The sequence below is a fragment of the Somniosus microcephalus genome, chromosome 4, assembly GCF_052327205.1.
Source record: "Somniosus microcephalus isolate GS21.2 chromosome 4, FLI_Smic_1.0, whole genome shotgun sequence".
NCBI classification, from domain to species: Eukaryota; Metazoa; Chordata; class Chondrichthyes; order Squaliformes; family Somniosidae; genus Somniosus; species Somniosus microcephalus.
Genome location: NC_140990.1, coordinates 62,432,579 through 62,455,616, shown reverse-complemented (window position 1 = coordinate 62,455,616; position 23,038 = coordinate 62,432,579). Strand labels below are relative to the sequence as shown.

At 47.1% G+C, this 23,038-nt stretch overlaps 1 protein-coding gene across 1 annotated transcript; it reads right to left on the bottom strand.

The window, feature by feature from the left end:
* Positions 1-348: 348 nt before the first annotated feature.
* Positions 349-17,904, bottom strand: LOC147119038 (uncharacterized). The gene is made up of 2 exons (XM_085984015.1): positions 17,852-17,904; positions 349-985 (listed from the first exon to the last, which is right to left on the bottom strand). The coding sequence occupies exons 1-2, from the start codon at positions 17,902-17,904 to the stop codon at positions 376-378; spliced, it is 663 nt and encodes a 220-aa protein (XP_085840141.1). The 3' UTR covers positions 349-375.
* Between the last annotated feature and the right edge of the window lie 5,134 nt (positions 17,905-23,038).

Genomic DNA, 23,038 nt, shown 5'->3' with positions numbered 1-23,038 from the left:
TACCGATACCTTCCCTGGATACCAAGGCTAGGAGAGGCACTCTGGAATGTATGGGGAGCTGGGACTTGTCCATGAGAGCAACCGAAGGTATGAGACCTGAAATAATCTAGAGTTAGAAAGCAGAAAAAGCCCAAAAATGGAGCAGTCAGTAACAGGACATCAATTAGTCTCCTCTTAGCTTGGAGAAATCAAATATTTGACACAGTGTATTTGAAACAAAGCTGATTTATTTGACAGGTATCAAAATACTAAACTCCAGCCCAGTTATAGGGGTTATTAACATCTGCAGAAACAAACCCCAACTGTCAGAATGAACATGGTTCAGTCCTGGATGTGATTAACAGCAGCAATAACAGCAGAATCCAACTCCCGCAGTCACTTGTGAACTCGCTGGTGTTTCAGCAAGTTAGATGACTGAGTGAATCCCTTCCCACACACAGAGCAGGTGAACGGCCTCTCCCCAGTGTGAATTTGTCGGTGTGTCAGAAGGTGGGATGAACGAGTGAATCCCTTCCCACATGTGGAGCAGGTGAATGGCCTCTCCCCAGTGTGAGTGCGTTGGTGTTTCAGCAGATCCCTTCTGCTTTTAAAGCTCTGCTCACAGTCAGCACATTTAAATGGTCTCTTGTCAGTGTGAACAAGGTGATGTGCAGCGAGGGTGGATGACTGAGCGAATCCCTTCCCACACACGGAGCAGGTGAACTGCCTCTCCCCAGTGTGAGTGCATTGGTGTTGCATCAGATACTTTCTGCATTTAAAGCTCTGCTCACAGTCAGCACATTCAAATGGTCTCTTATTAGAGTGAACAAGTTGGTGTGCAGTGAGGCTGGAGGAGTTAGTGAATCTCTTCCCACACATGGAGCAGGTGAACGGCCTCTCCCCGGTGTGAGTGCGTCGATGGGTTTCCAGCTCAGACGGGTAATTGAATCCCTTCCCACAGTCCCCACATTTCCACGGTTTCTCCGTGGTGCGGGAGTCCTTGTGTCTCTCCAGGTTGGATGATCAGCTGAAACCTCGTCCACACACAGAACACGTGTACGGTTTCTCCCCGCTGTGAACGGTGCGATGTTTTTTCAGGCTGTGTAACTGGTTAAAGCTCTTTCCACAGTCAGTGCACTGGGACACTCTCAGTCGGGTGTGGGTGTCTTGGTGCTTTTCCAGTCACACTGATGTTTGAAATCTTTTCCCACAGACAGAACAGGCAAACATTTCTTCTTCCACATTCAGAGGCCGATGATATTCAGGTCCTGATGAATGGAGTGACTCTGTCAGATCTTGACATGATGTTTGGTTTGAGTTTCCCATCTGCAAATCCTCCCCTTCTAAAACCCTGTAAAAGGAGTTTACAAAAGTCATCAATGTAAGTACAGGATAGAAATTCAGAACAGACAATTCTAGTTTCTATGGAACATTCTTTCCTCTCTTGTTCCCCGAAAGCTGTAAATCCCTGTCCCACACACTCTCCCTCCTCCCTGTGCTAAAACCCAAGCCCATCGCATAATCTCCAAATTTTTTCCTCAGCTTCCAGTTTTCTTCCTCCTCTGAACGTGCTGACTCTGGCTGGGTTCAGTTCCACACTCATTGGTTCCCCTCTCTCTCCTCCCCTGAAGGTGCTGACTCTGGCTGGGTTCAGTTCTACACTCACTGGTTCCCCTCCCTCTCCTCCCCTGAAGGTGCTGACGCTGGCTGGGTTCAGTTCTACACTCACTGGTTCTCCTCCCTCTCCTCCCCTGAAGGTGCTGACACTGGCTGGGTTCAGTTCTACACTAACTCGTTCCCCTCTCTCTCCTCCCCTGAATGTGCTGAATCTGAATGGATTCAGTCCTACACTTATTCGTTCCCCACCTTTCGAATTGCTTTGGGCACTTTATTAAACACACACACAACAGACGCACACTAACCTGATGGGAGATCACGGACACACGAGCAGCCAGCGGTGTGGAGCCTCCCGAGAGTCCGTCCCCTTTCCAGCCAGTATTTACAGGAGCTGGAGCACGGAAAAGAGTCTAATTGAAATTAGTGATATATTTATTCACACAAACCAAGCCCCAAAATAATGAAGAATTTCTCCTTTATTTACAGACGACCCCTGACCTATCACCATTTCTTCTCTATTTACACACGCTCCCTGACCAATCACCACTTCTCCATTTACAGACGCTCCCTGATCAGTATCCATTTCTCCACCATTTGCAGGCGCTCCGTGACCAGTCTCCATTTCTCCTTCATTTACAGACGCTCCCTGACCAACCACCATTTCTCCTCCATTTACAGACTCTCCCTGACCAGTCTCCATTTCTCCTCCATTTACAGACGCTCCCTGACCAGTCTCCATTTCTCCACCATTTACAGACGCTCCCTGACCAATCACCACTTCTCCATTTACAGACGCTCCCTGACCACTCACCATTTCTCCTCCATTTGCAGACTGCCAAGGTCCGCGCATGGTCAGCTCACCTATTGTTGTTCAGGTTCAAAGGTCAAGCCCCACCCCTCACACACTCCGAATGGTTGGAGCACACGCCGCCCGCTCGGTCCTCCAGCCCCGCCCCGCTCTTCCTATTGGTCCGGAGCTCCCGTCAATTACCCGGGCAGTGTGAGCTGAGCATGTGCGGACCTTGACAGCAGCCGCTAACACATCAGGTGAGAGAGCTCAGGGAGCGGGTTCCTGAACCCCGGGGGGGACGCGGGCCGCTCACACCCCGAGCTCAGGGAGCGGGTTCATGAACTCCAGGGGTCGCGGGCCGCTCACACCCCGAGCTTAGGGAGCGGGTTCATGAACCCCGGGGGGACGTGGGCTGCTCACACCCCGAGCTCAGGGAGCGGGTTCATGAACCCCGGGGGGACGCGGGCTGCTCACACCCCGAGCTCAGGGAGCGGGTTCATGAACCCCGGGGGGACGCGGGCCGCTCACACCCCGAGCTCAGGGAGCGGGTTCATGAACCCCGGGGGGACGCGGGCCGCTCACACCCCGAGCTCAGGGAGCGGGTTCATGAACCCCGGGGGGACGCGGGACGCGGGCCGCTCACACCCCGAGCTCAGGGAGCGGGTTCATGAACCCCGGGGGGACGCGGGCCGCTCACACCCCGAGCTCAGGGAGCGGGTTCATGAACCCCGGGGGGACGCGGGCCGCTCACACCCCGAGCTCAGGGAGCGGGTTCATGAACCCCGGGGGGACGCGGGCCGCTCACACCCCGAGCTCAGGGAGCGGGTTCATGAACCCCGGGGGGACGCGGGTCGCTCACACCCCGAGCTCAGGGAGCGGGTTCATGAACCCCGGGGGGACGCGGGCCGCTCACACCCCGAGCTCAGGGAGCGGGTTCATGAACCCCGGGGGGACGCGGGCCGCTCACACCCCGAGCTCAGGGAGCGGGTTCATGAACCCCGGGGGGACGCGGGTCGCTCACACCCCGAGCTCAGGGAGCGGGTTCATGAACCCCGGGGGGACACAGGCTGCTCACACCCCGAGCTCAGGGAGCGGGTTCCTGAACCCCGGGGGGACGCGGACCGCTCACACCCCGAGCTCAGGGAGCGGGTTCATGAACCCCGGGGGGACGCGGGCCGCTCACACCCCGAGCTCAGGGAGCGGGTTCATGAACCCCGGGGGGACGCGGGCCGCTCACACCCCGAGCTCGGGGAGCGGGTTCATGAACCCCGGGGGGGACGCGGGACGCTCACACCCCGAGCTCAGGGAGCGGGTTCATGAACCCCGGGGGGACGCGGGCCACTCACACCCCGAGCTCGGGGAGCGGGTTCATGAACCCCGGGGGGACGCGGGCCGCTCACACCCCGAGCTCGGGGAGCGGGTTCATGAACCCCGGGGGGACACAGGCTGCTCACACCCTGAGTGCGGCCCCAGGCCCCATTATTAAAACACTCAAGATTATCCGCCTCCCCACAAGTACCCGTCAGTTTAAGACACAAACTCCGGGACAACCAGGAAGTGCTGGGAAATCCCCAGCGAGTCAGGGAGCGTCTATAAATGGAGGAGAAATGGTGACTGGTCAGGGAGCGTCTGTAAATGGAGGAGAAATTATGACTGGTCAGGGAGGGTCTGTAAATAGAGGAGAAATGGTGACCATTCAGGGAGCATCTGTAAATGGAGGAGAAATGGTGACTGGTCAGGGAGCGTCTGTAAATGGAGGAGAAATGGTGACTGGTCAGGGAGCGTCTGTAAATGAAAGAGAAATTATTCGTTATTTTGGGGCTTGGTTTGTGTGCATAAATATATCACTAATTTGAATTAGACACTTCTCTGTGTCCCAGCTCCTGGAAATACTGGCTGGAAAGGGGCCGGACTCTCAGGAGGCTCCACACCACTGACTGCTCGTGTGTCAGTGATCTCCCATCAGATTAATGTGCATCTGCTGTGTGTGTGTTTAACAAAGTGTCCAAAGCAATTCAAAAGGTGGGGAACCAGTGAGTGTAGAACTGAACCCATTCAGAGTCAGCACCTTCAGGGGAGGAGGGGGAGGGGAACCAGTCAGTGTAGAACTGAACCCAGCCAGAGTCAGCACCTTTTTTGGACTCTAGGGGAATCAAGGGATATAGAGATTGGGTGGGAAAGTGGAGTTAGAAATACAGAAACATAGAAGATAGGAGCAGGAGTAGGCCATTCAGCTCCTCGAGCCTGCTCCACCATTCAATGAGATCATGGCTGATCATCCAAATTCAGTACCCTGTCCCTGCCTTCTCCCCATATCCCTTGATCCCTTTAGCCTTAAGCAATATATCTAACTCCTTCTTGAATATATTTAATGAATTGGCTTTTGTGGTAGAGAATTCCACAGGTTCACCACTCTCTGGGTGAATAAATTCCTCCTCATCTCTGTCCTAAATGGCTTACCCCTTATCTTTAGACTGTGACCCCTGGTTCTGGACTCCCCCGCCATCGGGAACATCCTTCCTGCATCTAGTCTGTCTAGTCCTGTTAGAATTTTATAAGTTTCAATGAGATCCCTTCTCATTCTTCTAAATCCCAATGAGTATAAGCCCAATCGACCCAATCTCTCCTCATACTTCATTCCTGCCATCCCAGGTATCAGTCTGGTGAATCTTCGCTGCACTCCCTCCATGGCAAGAACATCCTTCCTCAGATAAGGCGACCAAAACTGCACACAATACTCAAGGTGTCGTCTCACCAAGGCCCTGTACAACTGCAGCAAGACATCCTTGTTCCTGTACTCAAACCCTCTCACTACGAAGGCCAACATACCATTTGCCTTCTTAACCGCCTGCTGCATCTGCATGTTTACCTTCAGCGACTGGTGCACAAGGACACCCAGGTCTCATTGCACTTTCCCTTCTCCCAATCTGTTGCAGTTCAGATAATAATCTGCCTTCCTGTTTTTGCCACCAAAGTGGATAACCTCGCATTTATCCACATTATACTGCATCTGCCATGCATCTGCCCAATCAACCAACCTGTCCAAATCATACTGGAGTTTCTCGGCACCCTCCTCACAGCACACACGCCCACCCAGCTTTGTGTCATCTGCAAACTAAATTAGCAAAATATATAAAAACAGAGAGTAAGAGTTTTTATACTTATATAAAAAGAAAAAGGGTGGCTAAAGTAAATGTTGGTCCCTTAGAGGATGAGACCGGGAAAATAATGGTGGGAAATATGGAGATGGCAAAAACACTGAATGAATATTTTGTATCAGTCTTTACAGTAGAGGACACTAAGAATATCCCAACACTGGACAAACAGGGGGCTATAGGGGGGGAGGAGCTAAACACGATCAAAATCACTAAGGAAGTGGTACTCGGTAAAATAATGGGACTCAAGGCGGTTAAATCACCTGGACCTGATGGCTTACATCCTAGGGTCTTGAGGGAAGTAGCGGTGGGGATTGCGGATGCATTGGTAATAATTTTCCAAATCTCCCTGGACTCAGCAAAGGTCCCGGCAGACTGGAAAACTGCTAATGTAACGCCCTTATTTAAAAAGGGCAGTAGACAGAAGGCTGGATACTATAGACCGGTTAGCCTAACATCTGTGGTAGGTAAAATATTGGAGTCCATTATTAAGGAGACAGTAACAGGACATTTGGATAATCATAATTTAATAGGACAAAGTCAGCATGGTTTTATGAAGGGGAAGTCATGTTTGACAAATTTGCTGGAGTTCTTTGAGGAAGTAACAGATAGGGTGGATAAAGGGGAACCAGTGGACGTAGTGTATTTAGACTTCCAAAAGGCATTTGACAAGGTGCCACACAAAAGATTATTGCTTAAGATAAAAAATCACGGGATTGGGGGTAATATTCTGGCATAGACAGAGGATTGGCTATCTAACAGAAGGCAGAGAGTTGGGATAAATGGTTCATTCTCGGACTGGCAATCAGTAACTAGTGGTGTTCCACAGGGGTCAGTGCTGGGTCCCCAACTCTTTACAATCTATATTAACGATTTGGAGGAGGGGACTGAGTGTAACATATCAAAGTTTGCAGATGATACTAAGATGGGAGGGAAAGTAGTGAGTGAGGAGGACATAAAAAACCTGCAAGGGGACATAGACAGGCTAAGTAAGTAGGCAGAGATTTGGCAGATGGAATACAATACTGGAAAGTGTGAGGTTATGCACTTTGGCAGGAAAAATCGTAGAGTAAGTTATTATCTTAATGGCAAGAAACTGGACAGTACTGAAGTACAAAGGGATCTGGGGGTCCTGGTGCACGAAACTCAAAAGGTTAGTATGCAGGTGCAGCAAGTGATTAAGAAGGCCAATGGAATGTTGGCTTTCATTGCTAGGGGGATAGAATATAAAAATAGGGAGGTATTGCTTCAGTTGTACAAGGTATTGGTGAGACCGCTCCTGGAATACTGCATACAGTTTTGGTGTCCATACTTAAGAAAAGACATACTTGCTCTCGAGTCAGTACAAAGAAGGTTCACTCGGTTAATCCCGGGGATGAGGGGATGGACATATGAGGAGAGGTTGAGTAGATTGGGACTCTACTCATTGGAGTTCAGAAGAATGAGAGGCGATCTTATTGAAACATATAAGATTGTGAAGGGGTTGGATCGGGTGGATGTGGGGAGGATGTTCCCGATGATGGGTGAAACTAGAACTAGGGGGCATAGTCTTAGAATAAGGGGCTGCTCTTTCAAAACTGAGATGAGGAGGAACTACTTCACTCAGAGGGTGGTAGGTCCATGGAATATGCTGCCCCAAAAAGCTGTAGAAGCTACACCATTACATAAATTTAAAACAGAAATAGACAGTTTCCTAGAAGTAAAGGGAATAAAGGGTTATGGGGAGCGGGCAGGAATTTGGACATGAGTCTAGGTTCGGATCGGTCATGGCCCTGTGGGTAGCGGAGCGGGCCCAGGGGCCGTGTAGCCTGATCCTGCTCCTATTTCGTGTGTCTAATTCTGTTAGACTCAGGAGATGGTTCTGTGATAGTAGATTAGCGGTTAGGATCATATCAGCCATGATCTTATTGAATGGCAGAGCAGGCTCGAGGGGCCGATTGGCCTACTCCTGCTCCTATTTCTTATGTTCTTATGTAAACTTGGAGATATTACATCTAGTTCCCTCGTCTAGATCATTAATATATATTGTGACTAGCTGGGGTGCTAGGACCAATCCCTGCGGTACCCCACTTGTCACTGCCTGCCAATCGGAAAAAGACCCATTTATTCCAACTCTTTGCTTCCTGTCTGCTAATCAGTTCTCTATCCAAGTCAGTACCTTGCCCCCAATCACATGTGCCTTAACTTTACACGCTAATCTCTTATGCGGGACCTTATCGAAAGCTTTCTGAAAGTCCAAATACACCACATCCACTGGTTCTCCCTTATCTATTCTACCAGTTACATCCTCAAAAAATTCCAGATTAGTCAAGCACGAGTTCAGGTCGATGATCAGCCATGATCTTATTGAAGGCTTGAGGAGCCCAATGGCCCACTCCTGCTCCTATTTCTTAGGTTCTTAACCCCACAGTCACTGACACCAATCTCCTCCTGTCTGATATAAACCAACCCCACAGTCACTAACACCAATCTCCTCCTGTCTGATATAAACCAGCCCCACAGTCACTGACACCAATATCCTCCTTTCTGATATCAACCAGTCCCTCACTGACACCAATCTCCTCCTGTCTGATATAAACCAGCCCCAGTCACCGACACCAATCTCCTCCTGTCTGATATAAACCAGCCCCACAGTCACTGACACCAATCTCCTCCTATCTGATATAAACCAGCCCGTCACTGACACCAATCTCCTCCTATCTGATATAAACCAGCCCCAGTCACCGACACCAACCTCCTCCTGTCTGATATAAACCAACCCCACAGTCACTGACACCAATCTCCTCCTATCTGATATAAACCAGCCCCAGTCACCGACACCAGTCTCCTCCTGTCTGATATAAACCAACCCCACAGTCACTGACACCAATCTCCTCCTGTCTGATATAAACCAGCCCCACAGTCACTGACACCATCTCCTCCTGTCTGATAAAAACCAACCCCAGTCACTGACACCAATCTCCTCCTGTCTGATATAAACCAGCCCCACAGTCACTGACACCAATCTCCTCCCATCTGATAAAAACAACCCCAGTCACTGACACCAATCTCCTCCTGTCTGATATAAACCAACCCCAGTCACTGACACCAATCTCCTCCTGTCTGATATAAACCAACCCCAGTCGCTGACACCAATCTCCTCCTCTCTGATATAAACCAGCCCCAGTCACTGACACCAATCTCCTCCTGTCTGATGTAAACAAGCCCACAGTCACTGACACCACTCTCCTGTCTGATATAAACCAGCCCCACAGTCACTGACACCAATCTCCTCCTGTCTGATATAAACCAGCCCCACAGTCACTGACACCAATCTCCAGTGTATGTCAGACTGAAGTTGTTTACAATGCTGATGAGCTTTTACGCTATTCCTAGTTGAGTTCGAGATCTCCAATGAAACACTCCACACACCTTAGTCCCCCTGAGCACAGGTTTTATTTTTAATATATAGATTCTACAGTAATACAACTCCTATACTAAATGAGTGCAAAATATTTACATGGAAGATTCTACAAAGGAATATTTATTATAATATTTACAATATTATAGTTATATAGTAAGACTCATAATCTAACAAGCTGTATCCATGAACTCAGACTTTGATCATTGCCAAGCCTGAGAGGCACGAAAGGATGTTCGACTCTTTTAAAAGGCCAATTAGAATGACGTTGTCATCAATCGATGTCACATTACCGAGAGAGCCCCCTTTTTAAAGGGGCACAATCAACTCCAAATTATAATTAAATCAGATCCGAATACTGTTGCTGATGTTGACAATTGACTCCAGTCCCTCCGGTGCCCACCGGTCATGGAAGGCCTCCAGCGTCCCGGCGGACACCGCATGCTCCCTCTCCAGGGACAGCCCGAAGCATGTTCCACCTTGGCTGTAGCTGTCAGCTTTCTTCTTCCCGGGGTGCTCTCTGACCTAAGCTGCAAACTGTTCCTGTATTTAAAGCCCAATCAGGTACAGCCCATGTGACCCTGGTTACCTCGGCCAATCAAACCATTGAGCTGAAAGACATTTATCAAACAAAGCATTCCATTGGATGGCTGTTTACGGTTCATCAAGTAACCGCTTCCTGTTCATTGGAGCTACGAGGAATCTGCGAGTCAGAACAATGTCAGAGTATGCTTTTACTGGGGCATTTCAAGAAACAAATGGCCTTCACAGTTCGGCTCAGTCCACACAGGCAGAGTTCTCAGCTCTGCTGGTTCTGTTCACACGAGGTCTGTTTCAGCTTAAAAGGGATAATTAGAGCCTGTCCTGTCTGAGGTGATTACAAGCTAATAGTTCACTAGACACGGGTCTTTAATACAAAGTTTACTCATATCAAACATACATGTACATAAAACTAGGAAGACTACTTTTATGACTCTATTTCATGTTAAGTCTGATCTAATAAAACCCAGCTTTCTTACCGTCCACTCCTGGAGGCCCCACTCACTGAGCCTACAACCTTCAGCAGGGTCAGTGGTGGAGTTCCACAGCGGGAGTGATCCCAGAGTAACTGTCGGGATCGCACCTCCGTGGATGTTCCGGTCATGTATTTTTAGTTATCCTGGTGTCTAACACGCACATCAATAAAACAGGGAATTCCTGGAAACACGCTACAGGTCCTTCTTTATCTGGAGATCAAATGTCTGTTGTATAATTGTACCAGCAGTTAACAGGCTCCTGTGAACTCCTCCGTCTGCTATTTTAATGTAGGCTTTAACCAATTTATTTTAAACGGGTTTATATTAAATGGGTTAATGCCTGCCTTAAAATGGTAGACTCAGGACTGTCACACAATCATGTTAAATCTTTGTGGAATAATTACCTGTGATTTTTAAACTAGAAACTTAAACCTGCCGTGTCACTTTCAGTCAGGAGCAGATCGCAGTTTGACACCAATCTCTGATTTGACAGCACGTTTCCAGCGTTCACCATTGTTCTTCCTGACTCTTGTAAAAGAGCCTTCTGTTCCATGCCTAGGAGCTCTGAACATTAGAAGGGAGCGGCTGGGACACATTTCTTACACGCCTCAAGATTAACCCTCACGGGGACTTTGCTGTCAGTGAAGTGAGACAAGAAAGGCCAAAGTGCCGTTTGCCCCTCTCAGTGTGGCCCTGAAGGACTGTGTCCAGGCTGGAGTTCTGTTCCCCCGTACGATCCTCCCCCAGATTGTCCTTTCTGAGCTCCAGCCAGGTGATGCTAAACACATAGGTGGGAAAGAAGAAAATCTACAACAATGTGTTTTAAAGAAAGCTGATTATTTGACATTTATAAAAGATAGACTTGCATTTCTATAGCGCCTTTCATGACCTCAGGACATCCCAAAGCACTTACAGGCAATGAAGTACTTTTGAAGTGGAGTCACTGTTGTAATGTGGCAGCCAATTTGCATACAACAAGCTCCCACAGACAGCAACATGATAATGACCAGGTAATTTAATTTTTTTTGTTATGTTGATTGAAGGATAAATATTGACCAGGACACCTGGGATAACTCCCCTGCTCTTCTTCAAAATAATGCCATGGGATATTTTACTAATTAGTGGGGGGGAGGTTTTAAGAGAGCGAAAAATAAAAATGACAGTGGAGAAGGCAATAGAGCAAGGTAGCAGTGGGGGAATTAAAAACCAGAGCGTGTCAGGAAGGGACAGAATGTATAATGATAAAGGTAAAGTAGTAAAAGGGGTAAAAGCAGGAATAAATTGTCAGAAAACATATTTGAAAGTTCTTTATCTGAATGCATGCAGCATTCGTAACAAAATTGACGAGTTGACGGTGCAAATAACTACACATGGGTATGATCTGGTGGCCATTATGGAAACATGGCTGCAAGATAATCATGACTGGGAACTAAACATACAAGGGTATTTGACAATTAGGAAGGACAGACAGGAAGGAAAGGGAGGTGGGGTTGCTATGTTAATCAAGGATGGAATCACTGCAATAGTCAGAAATGATATTGGGTCAAAGGATCAGGATAGTGAAACAGTTTGGGTGGAGATAAGGAATAAGAAGGGGAAAAAGTCACTAGTGAGTGTAGTCTATAGGCCTCCTAACAGTTGCAACTCTGTTGGTCAGAGTATAAATCAGGAAAAGGTTGGGGCTTGTAATAAGGGAACAGCTATAATCATGGGGGATTTTAACTTTCATATTGACTGGACTAATCAAATTGGGCATGGCAGCATTGAGGAAGAGTTCATAGAGTGTATTAGGGACGGGTTCCTTGAGCAGTATGTAACTGAACCAACCAGGGGGCAGGCAATCTTAGATCTGGTCCTGTGTAATGAAACAGGATTAATAAAAAATGTCCTAGTAAAGGATCCCCTTGGAATGAGTGACATAATATGGTTGAATTCCAAATTCAGTTTGAGGGTGAGAGTTGGATCTCAAACCAGCGTACTAAGATTAAATAAAGGAGACTATGAAGGTATGAGAGTAGAATTGACTAAAGTGGACTGGGAAAACAGATTAAAGTGTAAGACGGTACAAGAGCAGTGGTCTACATTCAAGGAGATATTTCACATCTTTCAAGATAAATATATTCCACTGAGGAAAAAGGGGAGTAAAAGAAAAGACAGCCATCCGTGGCTTAGTAAAGTAATAAAGGATAGTATTCGACTGAAAACAAGGGCACATAAATTAGCCAAATCTAGTGGGAGGATAGAAGATTGAGAAGCATTTAAAAGCCAGCAAACAATAACTAAAAGATTAATTAAGAAAGGGAAGATAGATTATGAAAGTAAATTAGCAAAAAATATAAAAACAGATAGCAAGAGTTTCTACAGCTATATAAAAAGAAAAAGGGTGGCTAAACTGAACGTTGGTCCCTTAGAGGATGGGACTGGGAAACTAGTGGTGGGGAACATGGAGATGGCAAAGACGCTGAACAAATATTTTGTATTAGTCTTTACAATAGAGGACACTAAAAATATCCCAACACTGGACAAACAGGGGACAATGGGGGGGGGGGGGAGGAGCTAAACACAATTAAAATAACTAAGGAGATGGTACTCAGTAAAATAATGGGACTTAAGGCGGATAAATCCCCCGGACCTGATGGCCTACATCCTAGGGTCTTGAGAGAAGTGGCAGTAGGGATTGTGGATGCATTGGTGATCATTTTCCAGAACTCCCTGGACTCAGGAAAGGTCCCGGCAGATTGGAAAACAGCTAATGTAACACCCTTATTTAAGAAGGGAAGTAGACAAAAAGCTGGAAACTCTAGACCAGTTAGCCTAACATATGTGATTGGCAAAATGTTGGAGTCCATTATTAAGGATACAGTAACAGCATTTGGATAAACATAATTTAATAGGACAGAGTCAGCATGGTTTTACGAAGGGGAAGTCATGTTTGACAAATTTGCTCGAATTCTTTGAGGATGTAACATACAGGGTGGATAAAGGGGAACCAGTGGATGTAGTGTATTTGGACTTCCAAAAGGCATTTGACAAGGTTCCACACAAAAGATTACTGATCAAGATAAAAAATCACGGGATTGGGGGTAATATACTGGCATGGGTGGAAGATTGGCTATCAAACAGAAAACAAAGAGTTGGGATAAATGGTTCGTTCTCGATCTGGCAACCAGTAACTAGTGGTGTTCTGCAGGGGTCAGTGCTGGGACCCCAACTCTTTACAATCTATATTAACGATTTGGAGGAAGGGACCGAGTGCAACATATCCAAGTTTGCCGACGATACAAAGATGAGAGGGAAAGCAGTGAGTGAGGAGGACATAAAAAACCTGCAAAAGGACATAGACAGGCTAAGTGAGTGGGCAGAGATTTGGCAGATGCAATATAATGTTGGAAAGTGTGAGGTTATGCACTTTGGCAGAAAAAATCAAAGCAAGTTATTATCTAAATGGAGAGAAACTGCAAAGTGCTACAGTCCAAAGGATCTACATAAGAACATAAGAAATAGGAGCAGGAGTAGGCCAATCGGCCCCTCGAGCCTGCTCCGCCATTCAGTAAGATCATGGCTGATCTGATCCTAACCGCCAATCTACTATCACAGAACCATCTCCTGAATCTAACAGAATTAGACACACCCAATAGGAGCAGGATCAGGCTACAAGGCCCCTGGGCCCGCTCCGCTACCCACAGGGCCATGTCCGATCCGAACCTAGACTCAAGTCCAAATTACTGCCCGCTCCCCATAACCCTTAATTCCCTTTACTTCTAGGAAACTTGTCTATTTCTGTTTTAAATTTATGTAATGATGTACAGGAAACTTTGTGCTATCCGGCACCCACGGGACCGAGCTGCTGCCGTTGCCTCAAAACTGCCGCACTCTACAGAGTTAATGTTGAGAGATACGGAGAATCTTATCTCCATATTTGACAACAAACACTGTTGCTTAGCAACAGCTTCTAAACACTCGGGTGTGGCCCTAAAGCTCTGTAGCTGAAGCTGTTGCTATAGCTACAGACCTTACACAGCTTGACTGTTCAAACAAAGCAAAAAATAAATAAATAAATAAAAAACGGCTGCTGATTTTTGCCGGTGGCTCCAGATTGCCGGATAGCTCACCTCCAGATAGCACAAGGTTTCCTGTAGCTTCTACAGCTTTTTGGGGCAGCATTTTCCATGGATCTACCACCCTCTGAGTGAAGTAGTTCCTCCTCATCTCAGTTTTGAAAGAGCAGCCCCTTATTCTAAGACTATGCCCCCTAGTTCTAGTTTCACCCATCATCGGGAACATCCTCCCCGCATCCACCCGATCCAACCCCTTCACAATCTTATATGTTTCAATAAGATCGCCTCTCATTCTTCTGAACTCCAATGAGTAGAGTCCCAATCTACTCAACCTCTCCTCATATGTCCATCCCCTCATCCCCGGGATTAACCGAGTGAACCTTCTTTGTACTGACTCGAGAGCAAGTATGTCTTTTCTTAAGTATGGACACCAAAACCGTATGCAGTATTCCAGGTGCGGTCTCACCAATTCCTTGTACAACTGAAGCAATACCTCCCTATTTTTATATTCTATCCCCCTAGCAATGAAAGCCAACATTCCATTGGCCTTCTTAATCACTTGCTGCACCTGCATACTAACCTTTTGAGTTTCATGCACCAGGACCCCCAGACCCCTTTGTACTTCAGTACTGTCCAGTTTCTTGCCATTAAGATAATAACTTGCTCTACGATTTTTCCTGCCAAAGTGCATAACCTCACACTTTCCAGTATTGTATTCCATCTGCCAAATCTCTGCCCACTTACTTACCTGTCTATGTCCCCTTGCAGGTTTTTTATGTCCTCCTCACTCACTACTTTCCCTCCCATCTTAGTATCATCTGCAAACTTTGATATGTTACACTCGGTCCCCTCCTCCAAATCACTAATATAGATTGTAAAGAGTTGGGGACCCAGCACTGACCCCTGCGGAACACCATTAGTTACTGATTGCCAGTCCAAGAATGAACCATTTATCCCAACTCTCTGCCTTCTGTTAGATAGCCAATCCTTTATCCATGCCAGAATATTACCCCCAATCCTGTGATTTTTTTATCTTAAGCAATAATCTTTTGTGTGGCACCTTGTCAAATGCCTTTTGGAAGTCTAAATACACTACGCCCACTGGTTCCCCTTTATCTACCCTATATGTTACTTCCTCAAAGAACTCCAGCAAATTTGTCAAACATGACTTCCCCTTCATAAAACCATGCTGACTTTGTCCTATTAAATTATGATTATCCAAATGTCCTGTTACTGTCTCCTTAATAATGGACTCCAAAATTTTACCTACCACAGATGTTAGGCTAACCGGTCTATAGTTTCCAGCCTTCTACCTACTGCCCTTTTAAACATTAGCTGTTCTCCAGTCTGCCGGGACCTTTCCTGAGTCCAGGGAGTTTTGGAAAATTATTACTAATGCATCCACAATCCCTACCGCCACTTCCCTCAAGACCCTAGGATGTAAGCCATCAGGTCCAGGTGATTTATTCGCCTTGAGTCCCATTATTTTACCGAGTACCACTTCCTTAGTGATTTTGATCATGTTTAGCTCCTCCCCCCCCTATAGCCCCCTGTTTGTCCAGTGTTGGGATATTCTTAGTGTCTTCTACTGTAAAGACTGATACAAAATATTCATTCAGTGTTTTTGCCATCTCCATATTTCCCACCATTAATTTCCCGGTCTCATCCTCTAAGGGACCAACATTTACTTTAGCCACCCTTTTTCTTTTTATATAACTATAAAAACTCTTACTATCTGTTTTTATATTTTTTGCTAATTTACTTTCATAATCTGTCTTCCCTTTCTTAATCAATCTTTTTGTTATTTTTTGCTGTCTTTTAATGTTTTCCCAATCCTCTATCCTCCCACTAGATTTGGCTACCTTATATGCCCTTGTTTTTAGTCGAACACTATCCTTAATTTCTTTACTTAGCCACGGATGGCTGTCTTTTCTTTTACACCCTTTTCTTCTCAGTGGAATATATTTTTTTTGGAAGTTGTAAAATAACTCCTTAAATGTACACCACTGATCATGTATCGTCTTACCCTTTAATCTATTTTCCCAATCCACTCTACTCAATTCCGCTCTCATACCTTCATAGTCTCCTTTATTCAAGCTTAGCACGCTTGTTTGAGATCCAACCTTCTCACCTTCTAATTGAATATGGAATTCAACCATGTTATGGTCACTCATTCCAAGGGGATCCTTTACTAGGACATTTTAAATTAATCCTGTCTCGTTACACAGGACCAGATCTAAGGTTGCTTGCCCCCTGGTCGGTTCAGTTACATACTGCTCAAGAAACCCATCCCTAATACACTCAATGAACTCATCCTCAAGGCAGCCCTGCCCAATTTGATTTGTCCAATTAATATGATAGTTAAAATCCCCCATAATTATAGATGTTCCCTCATTACAAGCCTCAACTATTTCCTGATTGATACTCCGTCCAACAGAGTTGCAACTGTTCGGAGGCCTATAGACTACGCCCACTAGTGTTTTTTCCCCCTTATTATTCCTTATCTCCACCCAAACTGTTTCATTATCCTGATCTTTTGACCCAATGTCATTTCTCTGTATTACAGAGATTCCTTCCTTTATTAACATAGCCACCCCACCTCCCCTTCCTTCCTGCCTGTCCTTCCTGATCGTTAAATAACCTGGTATGTTTAATTCCCAGGCATTGTCACCCTGCAGCCATGTTTCTGTAATGGCCACAAGATCATACCCATATGTAGTTATTTGTGCCATTAACTCGTCTATTTTGTTACGAATGCTACGTGCATTCAGATAGAGAACTTTCAAATATGTTTTGTGACACTTAGTTCCTGCTTTTGCCCTTTTTATTACTTTACCTTTTACTCCATACCTTCTGCTTCTTCCAAACATGCTCTGGTTTTTAATTTCCCCACTGCTACCTAAGTCTATGACCTTCTCTGCTGTCATTTTTATTATTTGCTCTCTAGGAACCTCCCCCCCACTAGTTAGTTTAAAGCCCTCTCTACAGCCCTAGTTATATGATCTGCCAGGACTCTAGTCCCAGCACTGGCCAAGTGAAGCCCATCCCAACAGAACAGCTCCCTTCTGCCCCAGTACTGGTGCCAGTGTCCCAGGAAGCAAAACCCATTTCTCCCACACCAGTCTTTGAGCCACGCATTTAACTCTCTAATTTTATTTGTCCTAGCCAAATTCGCTCGTGGCTCAGGTAATAATCCAGAGATTATTACCCTTGAGGTTCTGTTTTTTAATTTGACCCCTAGCTGCTCATACTCCCTCAGCAGAACCGGCTTCCTAGTCCTATCTACGTCGTTTGTACCAACATGGACCACGACAACTGGATCCACCCCCTCCCACTGCAAGTTTCTTTCCAGCCCAGAGGAGATGTCCTTAACCCTGGCACCGGGTAGGCAACACAGCCTTCGGGACTCTCGCTCTCGGCTGCAGAGAACTCTATCTATCCCCCTAATAATACTATCCCCTACCACTACAACATTTCTATTTACTCCCCCCTCTTGAATGGCCCCCCGTTCCACGGTGCTGTGGCCAGGTTGCTCATCCTCCCTGCAGTCCCTGCTCCTGTCCCCACAGGGAGTAAGAACCTCGAACCTGTTGGACAAGAGCAAGGGCTGTGGCTCCTCCAGCTCTACCTCCTGGATCCCCGTACCTGCCTCACTCGTAGTCACACTGTCCTGTCCCTGACCGTGGGCTACATCTGAATTAATTAACTTCATAGGTGTGACCACCTCCTGATACACAGAGTCCAGGTACTTCTCCCCCTCCCTGATGTGTCGCAGTGTCTGAAGCTCAGACTCCAGCTCATCAACACGGAGCTGGAGTTCCTGTAGCAGCAGACACTTGTCACAGACGTAATCTCCGTCAGCCTCAATGGTTTCCACCGGCTCCCACATCTCGCAACAGTAACACATCACCTGCTCCATTCTATGTAATTAATTACATTTTTTATTGTTAGTTATGGACACCCTCTGCCCGATTTTAGATGCTAGTATCCCCTTTAATTAATTGGATTTAAATTAAATCAATCCCTCTAATTACACCAGTTAAATGGTTTACCAACAGTCACTCTGCACCAGAAAGGCCTTATTAACTACAACCCACAGAGTTAAAGTTTGAAAAGAGCACCTAACACCCCACTTACCCTAACTCACACTTACCCAAACTCACAGCACTCTCTGGGGGTCCTGGTGCATGAAACACAAAAAGTCAGTATGCAGGTGCAGCAGGTGATCAGGAAGGCCAATGGAATCTTGGCTTTTATTGCAAGGGGGATGGAGTATAAAAACAGGGAAGTCTTGGTGAGGCCACACCTGGAATACTGCGTGCAGTTTTGGTTTCCATATTTAAGAAAAGATATACTTGCTCTCGAGGCGGTTCAGACAAGGTTCACTCGGTTGATTCCAGAGATGAGGGGGTTGACGTATGAGGAAAGGTTGAGTAGGTTGGGACTCTACTCATTGGAGTTCAGAAGAATGAGAGGCGATCTTATCGAAACATATAAGATTGCGAGGGGGTGAGAACTAGGGGGCATAATCTTAGAATAAGGGGCTGCCCTTTCAAAACTGAGATGAGGAGAATCTTCTTCACTCAGAGGGTAGTAAATCTATGGAATTTGCTACCCAGAGAGATGTGGAAGCTGCAACATTAAATAAATTTAAAATGGAGATAGACATTTTCCTAGCAGATAAGGGGATTAGGGGTTACGGGGAGAGGGCAGGGAAGTGGACGTGAGTCTAGATTCAGATCAGCCATGATCCTATTGAATGGCGGAGCAGGCCCGAGGGGCCGTATGGCCTACTCCTGCTCCTATTTCTTATGTTCTTATGTTCTTACATCCACCTGAGAGCGCAGACGGGGCCTCAATTTAACGTCTCCAGAATATTAAATTCCAGCCCAGTTATAGGGGTTATTAACATCAGCAAAAACAAACCCCAACTGTCAGAATGAACACGGTTCAGTCCTGGATGTGATTAACAGCAGCAATAATGGCAGAATCCAACCTCTGCAGTCACATGTGAACTCGTTGGTGTCTCAGCAGGTTGGATGAATCAGTGAATCCTTTCCCACACATGGAGCAGGTGAACGGTCTCGCCCCAGTGTGAACTCGCTGGTGTGTCAGCAGATCATTTTTGCTTTTAAAGCACTTCTCGCAGTCAGAACATTTAAAAAGTCTCTCATCAGTGTGAACAAGCTGGTGTTTAGTAAGCTGGGATGACTGAGTGAATCCCTTCCCACACACGGAGCAGATGAACGGCCTCTCCCCAGTGTGGGTGCGCTGGTGTACAGTGAGGTCAGATGATCGTCTGAACCCAATCCCGCAGTGAGAGCACCTGAACGGTCTCTCGTCAGTGTGAACACGTTGATGACACGTCAGTTCCCCGGAACTTTTATGCACTTCCCGCAGTCCGGGCATTTAAAAGGTCTCTTGTCAGTGTGAACTCGCCGGTGCTTCAGCAGGGCAGAGGAATGAGTGCATCCCTTCCCACACTCGGGGCAGGTGAACAGTGTCTCCCCGGTGTGACTGCGTCGATGAATTTCCAGCTCAAACGGGTAACTGAACCCTTTCCCACAGTCTCCACATTTACACGGTTTCTCCCCGGTGTGACTGCGCTTGTGTCTCGACAGGCCAGATGATCGGCTGAATCCTCGTCCACATTGAGAACACGTGTACGGTTTCTCCCCGCTGTGAACGGTGCTTTTTGCTTCCATGCTCAAATCTGATGATATTCAGGTCCCAATGAATCAAGTGACTCTGTCAGATCTTGATGTGATGTGTTGTTTGAGTCTCCTGTCTTCAAATCCTCCCCTTCTAATACCCTGTAAAATGAATTTAAAACAGGAAAAAGGGAGCGTGAGAGAGAACACACAAAAACACAAAGGCAGGTTGTGAAATTGAGCTCAATGAATCTGGTCATTTGTGGGGTCGGCACCAGAAAAAAGTGACCATGAAAGCTGCCGGATTGTCGTAAAATCCCAACTGGTTCACTGATGTCCTTCAGGGAAGGGAACCTGCCACCTGGTCTGGGCCTACACACGACTCTGGCCTCTATGGGAGGAGAGAGAGAGAGAGAGGTGGGAGGGGTCGAAGGAGAGAGACTTTATACATCTGCAGCTCGACAATAACTTTGACAAAAACTCCCAAACCAGCAACCTCCAGCTCGTAGAAGGACAAGGGAAGCAGGTACATGGGAACACAATCACCACCAAGTTTCCCTCCCAGTCACACACCATCCTGACTTGGACAAATATCACCATTCGTTGCTGAGTCAAAACCTGGTAACACCTGGCATTGTGGGAGTATCTTCACCACACGGACTGCAGCGGTTCAAGAAGAAGGCCCACCATCACCTTCTCAATGGGACACTGGGGATTGGCAATATATGCTGGTCTTGCTAGCGATGCCCATATCCCAAGAATTAATTTTTAAAATCTGTATGTAAAACAGATTAAAAGCCTTTACAGAAATAATTGTTCCTAAAACAATACTCTTTTACACTGTGCGAACAGTGTCTGCTTAGCAACCTAATCTCCCCCAGAATCCACCTCCCCTGACAGTCTCACATTGGAAATTGCTGGGTCCTCCTGGGCTCAGAATTATTGGGGGTTAAACCCAGCAGCTTCTCCTCCATATCCACTCCAGCTCAAACTGAAGCAACAAAAAGACCTACACAGGCGGCCTGGGACCTACCTTCCGTCAGCCTGCAATAAAACTCTTCCCGACAGCCTCTGACTAATGGCGGCCGCAGCACCCACAATTCCCTGTGCCCCAGAAACCGCTCTGATTCTGATTGAGTTTTTTGATGAGGTAACAGAGAGGTTGATGAGGGCAATGTGCTTAATGTGGTGTACATGGATTTCCAAAAGGCGTTTGACAAAGTGCCACATAATAGGCTTGCCAGCAAAGTTGAAGCCCATGGAATAAAAGGGACAGTGGCAGCACGGATACGAAATTGGCTAAGTGACAGAAAACAGAGAGTAGTGGTGAATGGTTGTTTTTCGGACTGGAGGAAGGTACACAGTGGTGTTCCCCAGGTGTTGGTACTAGGACCACTGCTTTACTTGTTATATATTAATGACTTAGACTTGGGTGTACAGGGCACGATTTCAAAATTTTCAGATGACACAAAACTTGGAAGTGTAGTGAACAGTGGGGAGAATAGTGATAGACTTCAAGAAGACAGAGACAGGCTGGTGGAATGGGCGGACACGTGGCAGATAAAATTTAATGCAGAAAAATGCAGTGATACATTTGGTAGGAAGAACGAGGAGAGGTAATATAAACTAAAGGGTACAATTCTAAAGTGGGTGCATGAACAGAGAGACCTGGGGGTATGTGTGCACAAATCGTTGAAGGTGGCAGGGCAGGTTGAGAAAGCGGTTAAAAATGCATACGGGGCCCTGGGCTTTATAAATAGAGGCATAGAGTCCAAAAGCAAGGAAGTTATGATGAACCTTTATAAAACACTGGTTCGGCCTCAACTGGAGTATTGTGTCCAATTCTGGGCATCGCACTTTATGAAGGATGTGAAGGCCTTAGAGATGGTGCAGAAAAGATTTACAAGAATGGTTCCAGTGATAAGGGACTTCAGTTATGTGGATAGACTGGAGAAGCTGGGGTTGTTCTCCTTAGAGCAGAGAAGGTTGAGAGGAGATTTGATGGAGGTGTTCAAAATCATGAGGGGTCTGGACAGAGTAGATAGAGAGAAACTGTTCCCATTGGCGGAAGGGTCGAGAACCAGAGGACACAGATTTAAGGGGATTGGCAGAAGAACCAAATGTGACATGAGGGAAAACTTTTTTACGCAGCGAGTGGTTAGGATCTGGAATGCACTGCCTGAAAGGATGGTGGAGGCAGATTCAATCACGGCTTTCAAAAGGGAATTGGATAAGTACCTGAAGTAAAGAGATTTGCAGGGTTATGGGGAAAGGGCAGGGAGTGGGACTCGCTGAAGTGGTCTTGCAGAGAGCCGGCACAGGCTCGATGGGCCGAATGGCCTCCTTCTGTGCTGTAACCATTCTATGATTCTATAAAATATTAGAAAATTTGTTCCAGAGAAGCACGGGGTTTATCTACTTTTATTGATGAATTTAAAAAGTTTCTATTAAAACCTGAGCCAGTGTGTTGTGAGACAAAGAGCCTTGTGTCCAATAAGGGGAATAAAGGCCCACAGCCTCCCTTGGCCCCGGGCCCTGAACACGGGACTGGAGAAACTCGCTGCCCTGCGGATCAGACAATCAGCCGGCGCTAGTCCCGCCCTCGGGCTCCCTGATTGCTTGGAGGACCCGCCGGCGGCTTGCTCCTCCAGCCCCGCCCCACTCACTCCCTATTGGTCGGAAGCTCCCGTCAATCAGGCCACGGGCCCAGATCACGTGTCCCCAAGGAGATCACGTGCACCGTCCAACTGACGCCGCTCGGTCCGGGGACTCGCGGACTCTCAGGTTTTTCTATTTCTCTTTATTCTCTCCCGATCCACCCCTCCCCCCTCCACCCCGCGCGATTGTACACCCAATCGGAGCAGAGAAAACTCACTTTCCGCCATCGATCGCGACTCTGTAACCGACACCAAGGCCTTTCCCCGGAATGCCCCACGCCGACTCCGAGTGGGGGAGGGGGGTTGGTCTCCTCTGGGCATGCGCAGTTATTACCCTTGGTGACCGGGAGGCATCGCTGTGCCGGACTCGGCCCAAACCGCCGGCCCGTGTGCGCATGCGCGGACTCTCGCTGTCCCCAGTAGGAGCAGGAGTGGCCATTCGGCCCCTCGAGCCTGCTCCACCATTCACTGAGATCATGGCTGATCATCGACCTCAACTCCATTCACCGGCCCTATCGCCACATCCCTTGATGTCCTTACTGGTCAGAAATCTATCGACTTCTGTTGTGAATATACCCAATGACTGAGCCTCCACAGCCCTCTGGGGTAGAGAATTCCAAAGATTCACCACCCTCTGTGTGAAGACATTTCTTCTCATCTCAGTCCTGAATGGCCGACCCTTTATCCTGAGGCTGTGGCCCCTGGTTCTAGACTC

Excerpts from the sequence above, each read along its gene's own strand:
- LOC147119038 (XM_085984015.1), bottom strand. The coding sequence starts at position 17,904 with ATGTGGGAGCCGGTGGAAACCATTGAGGCTGACGGAGATTACGTCTGT. Across the intron at positions 986-17,851 it reads GGAGATTACGTCTGTGACAA|ACACAAGGACTCCCGCACCA; the intron begins GTGTCTGCTGCT and ends CAACCTGGAGAG.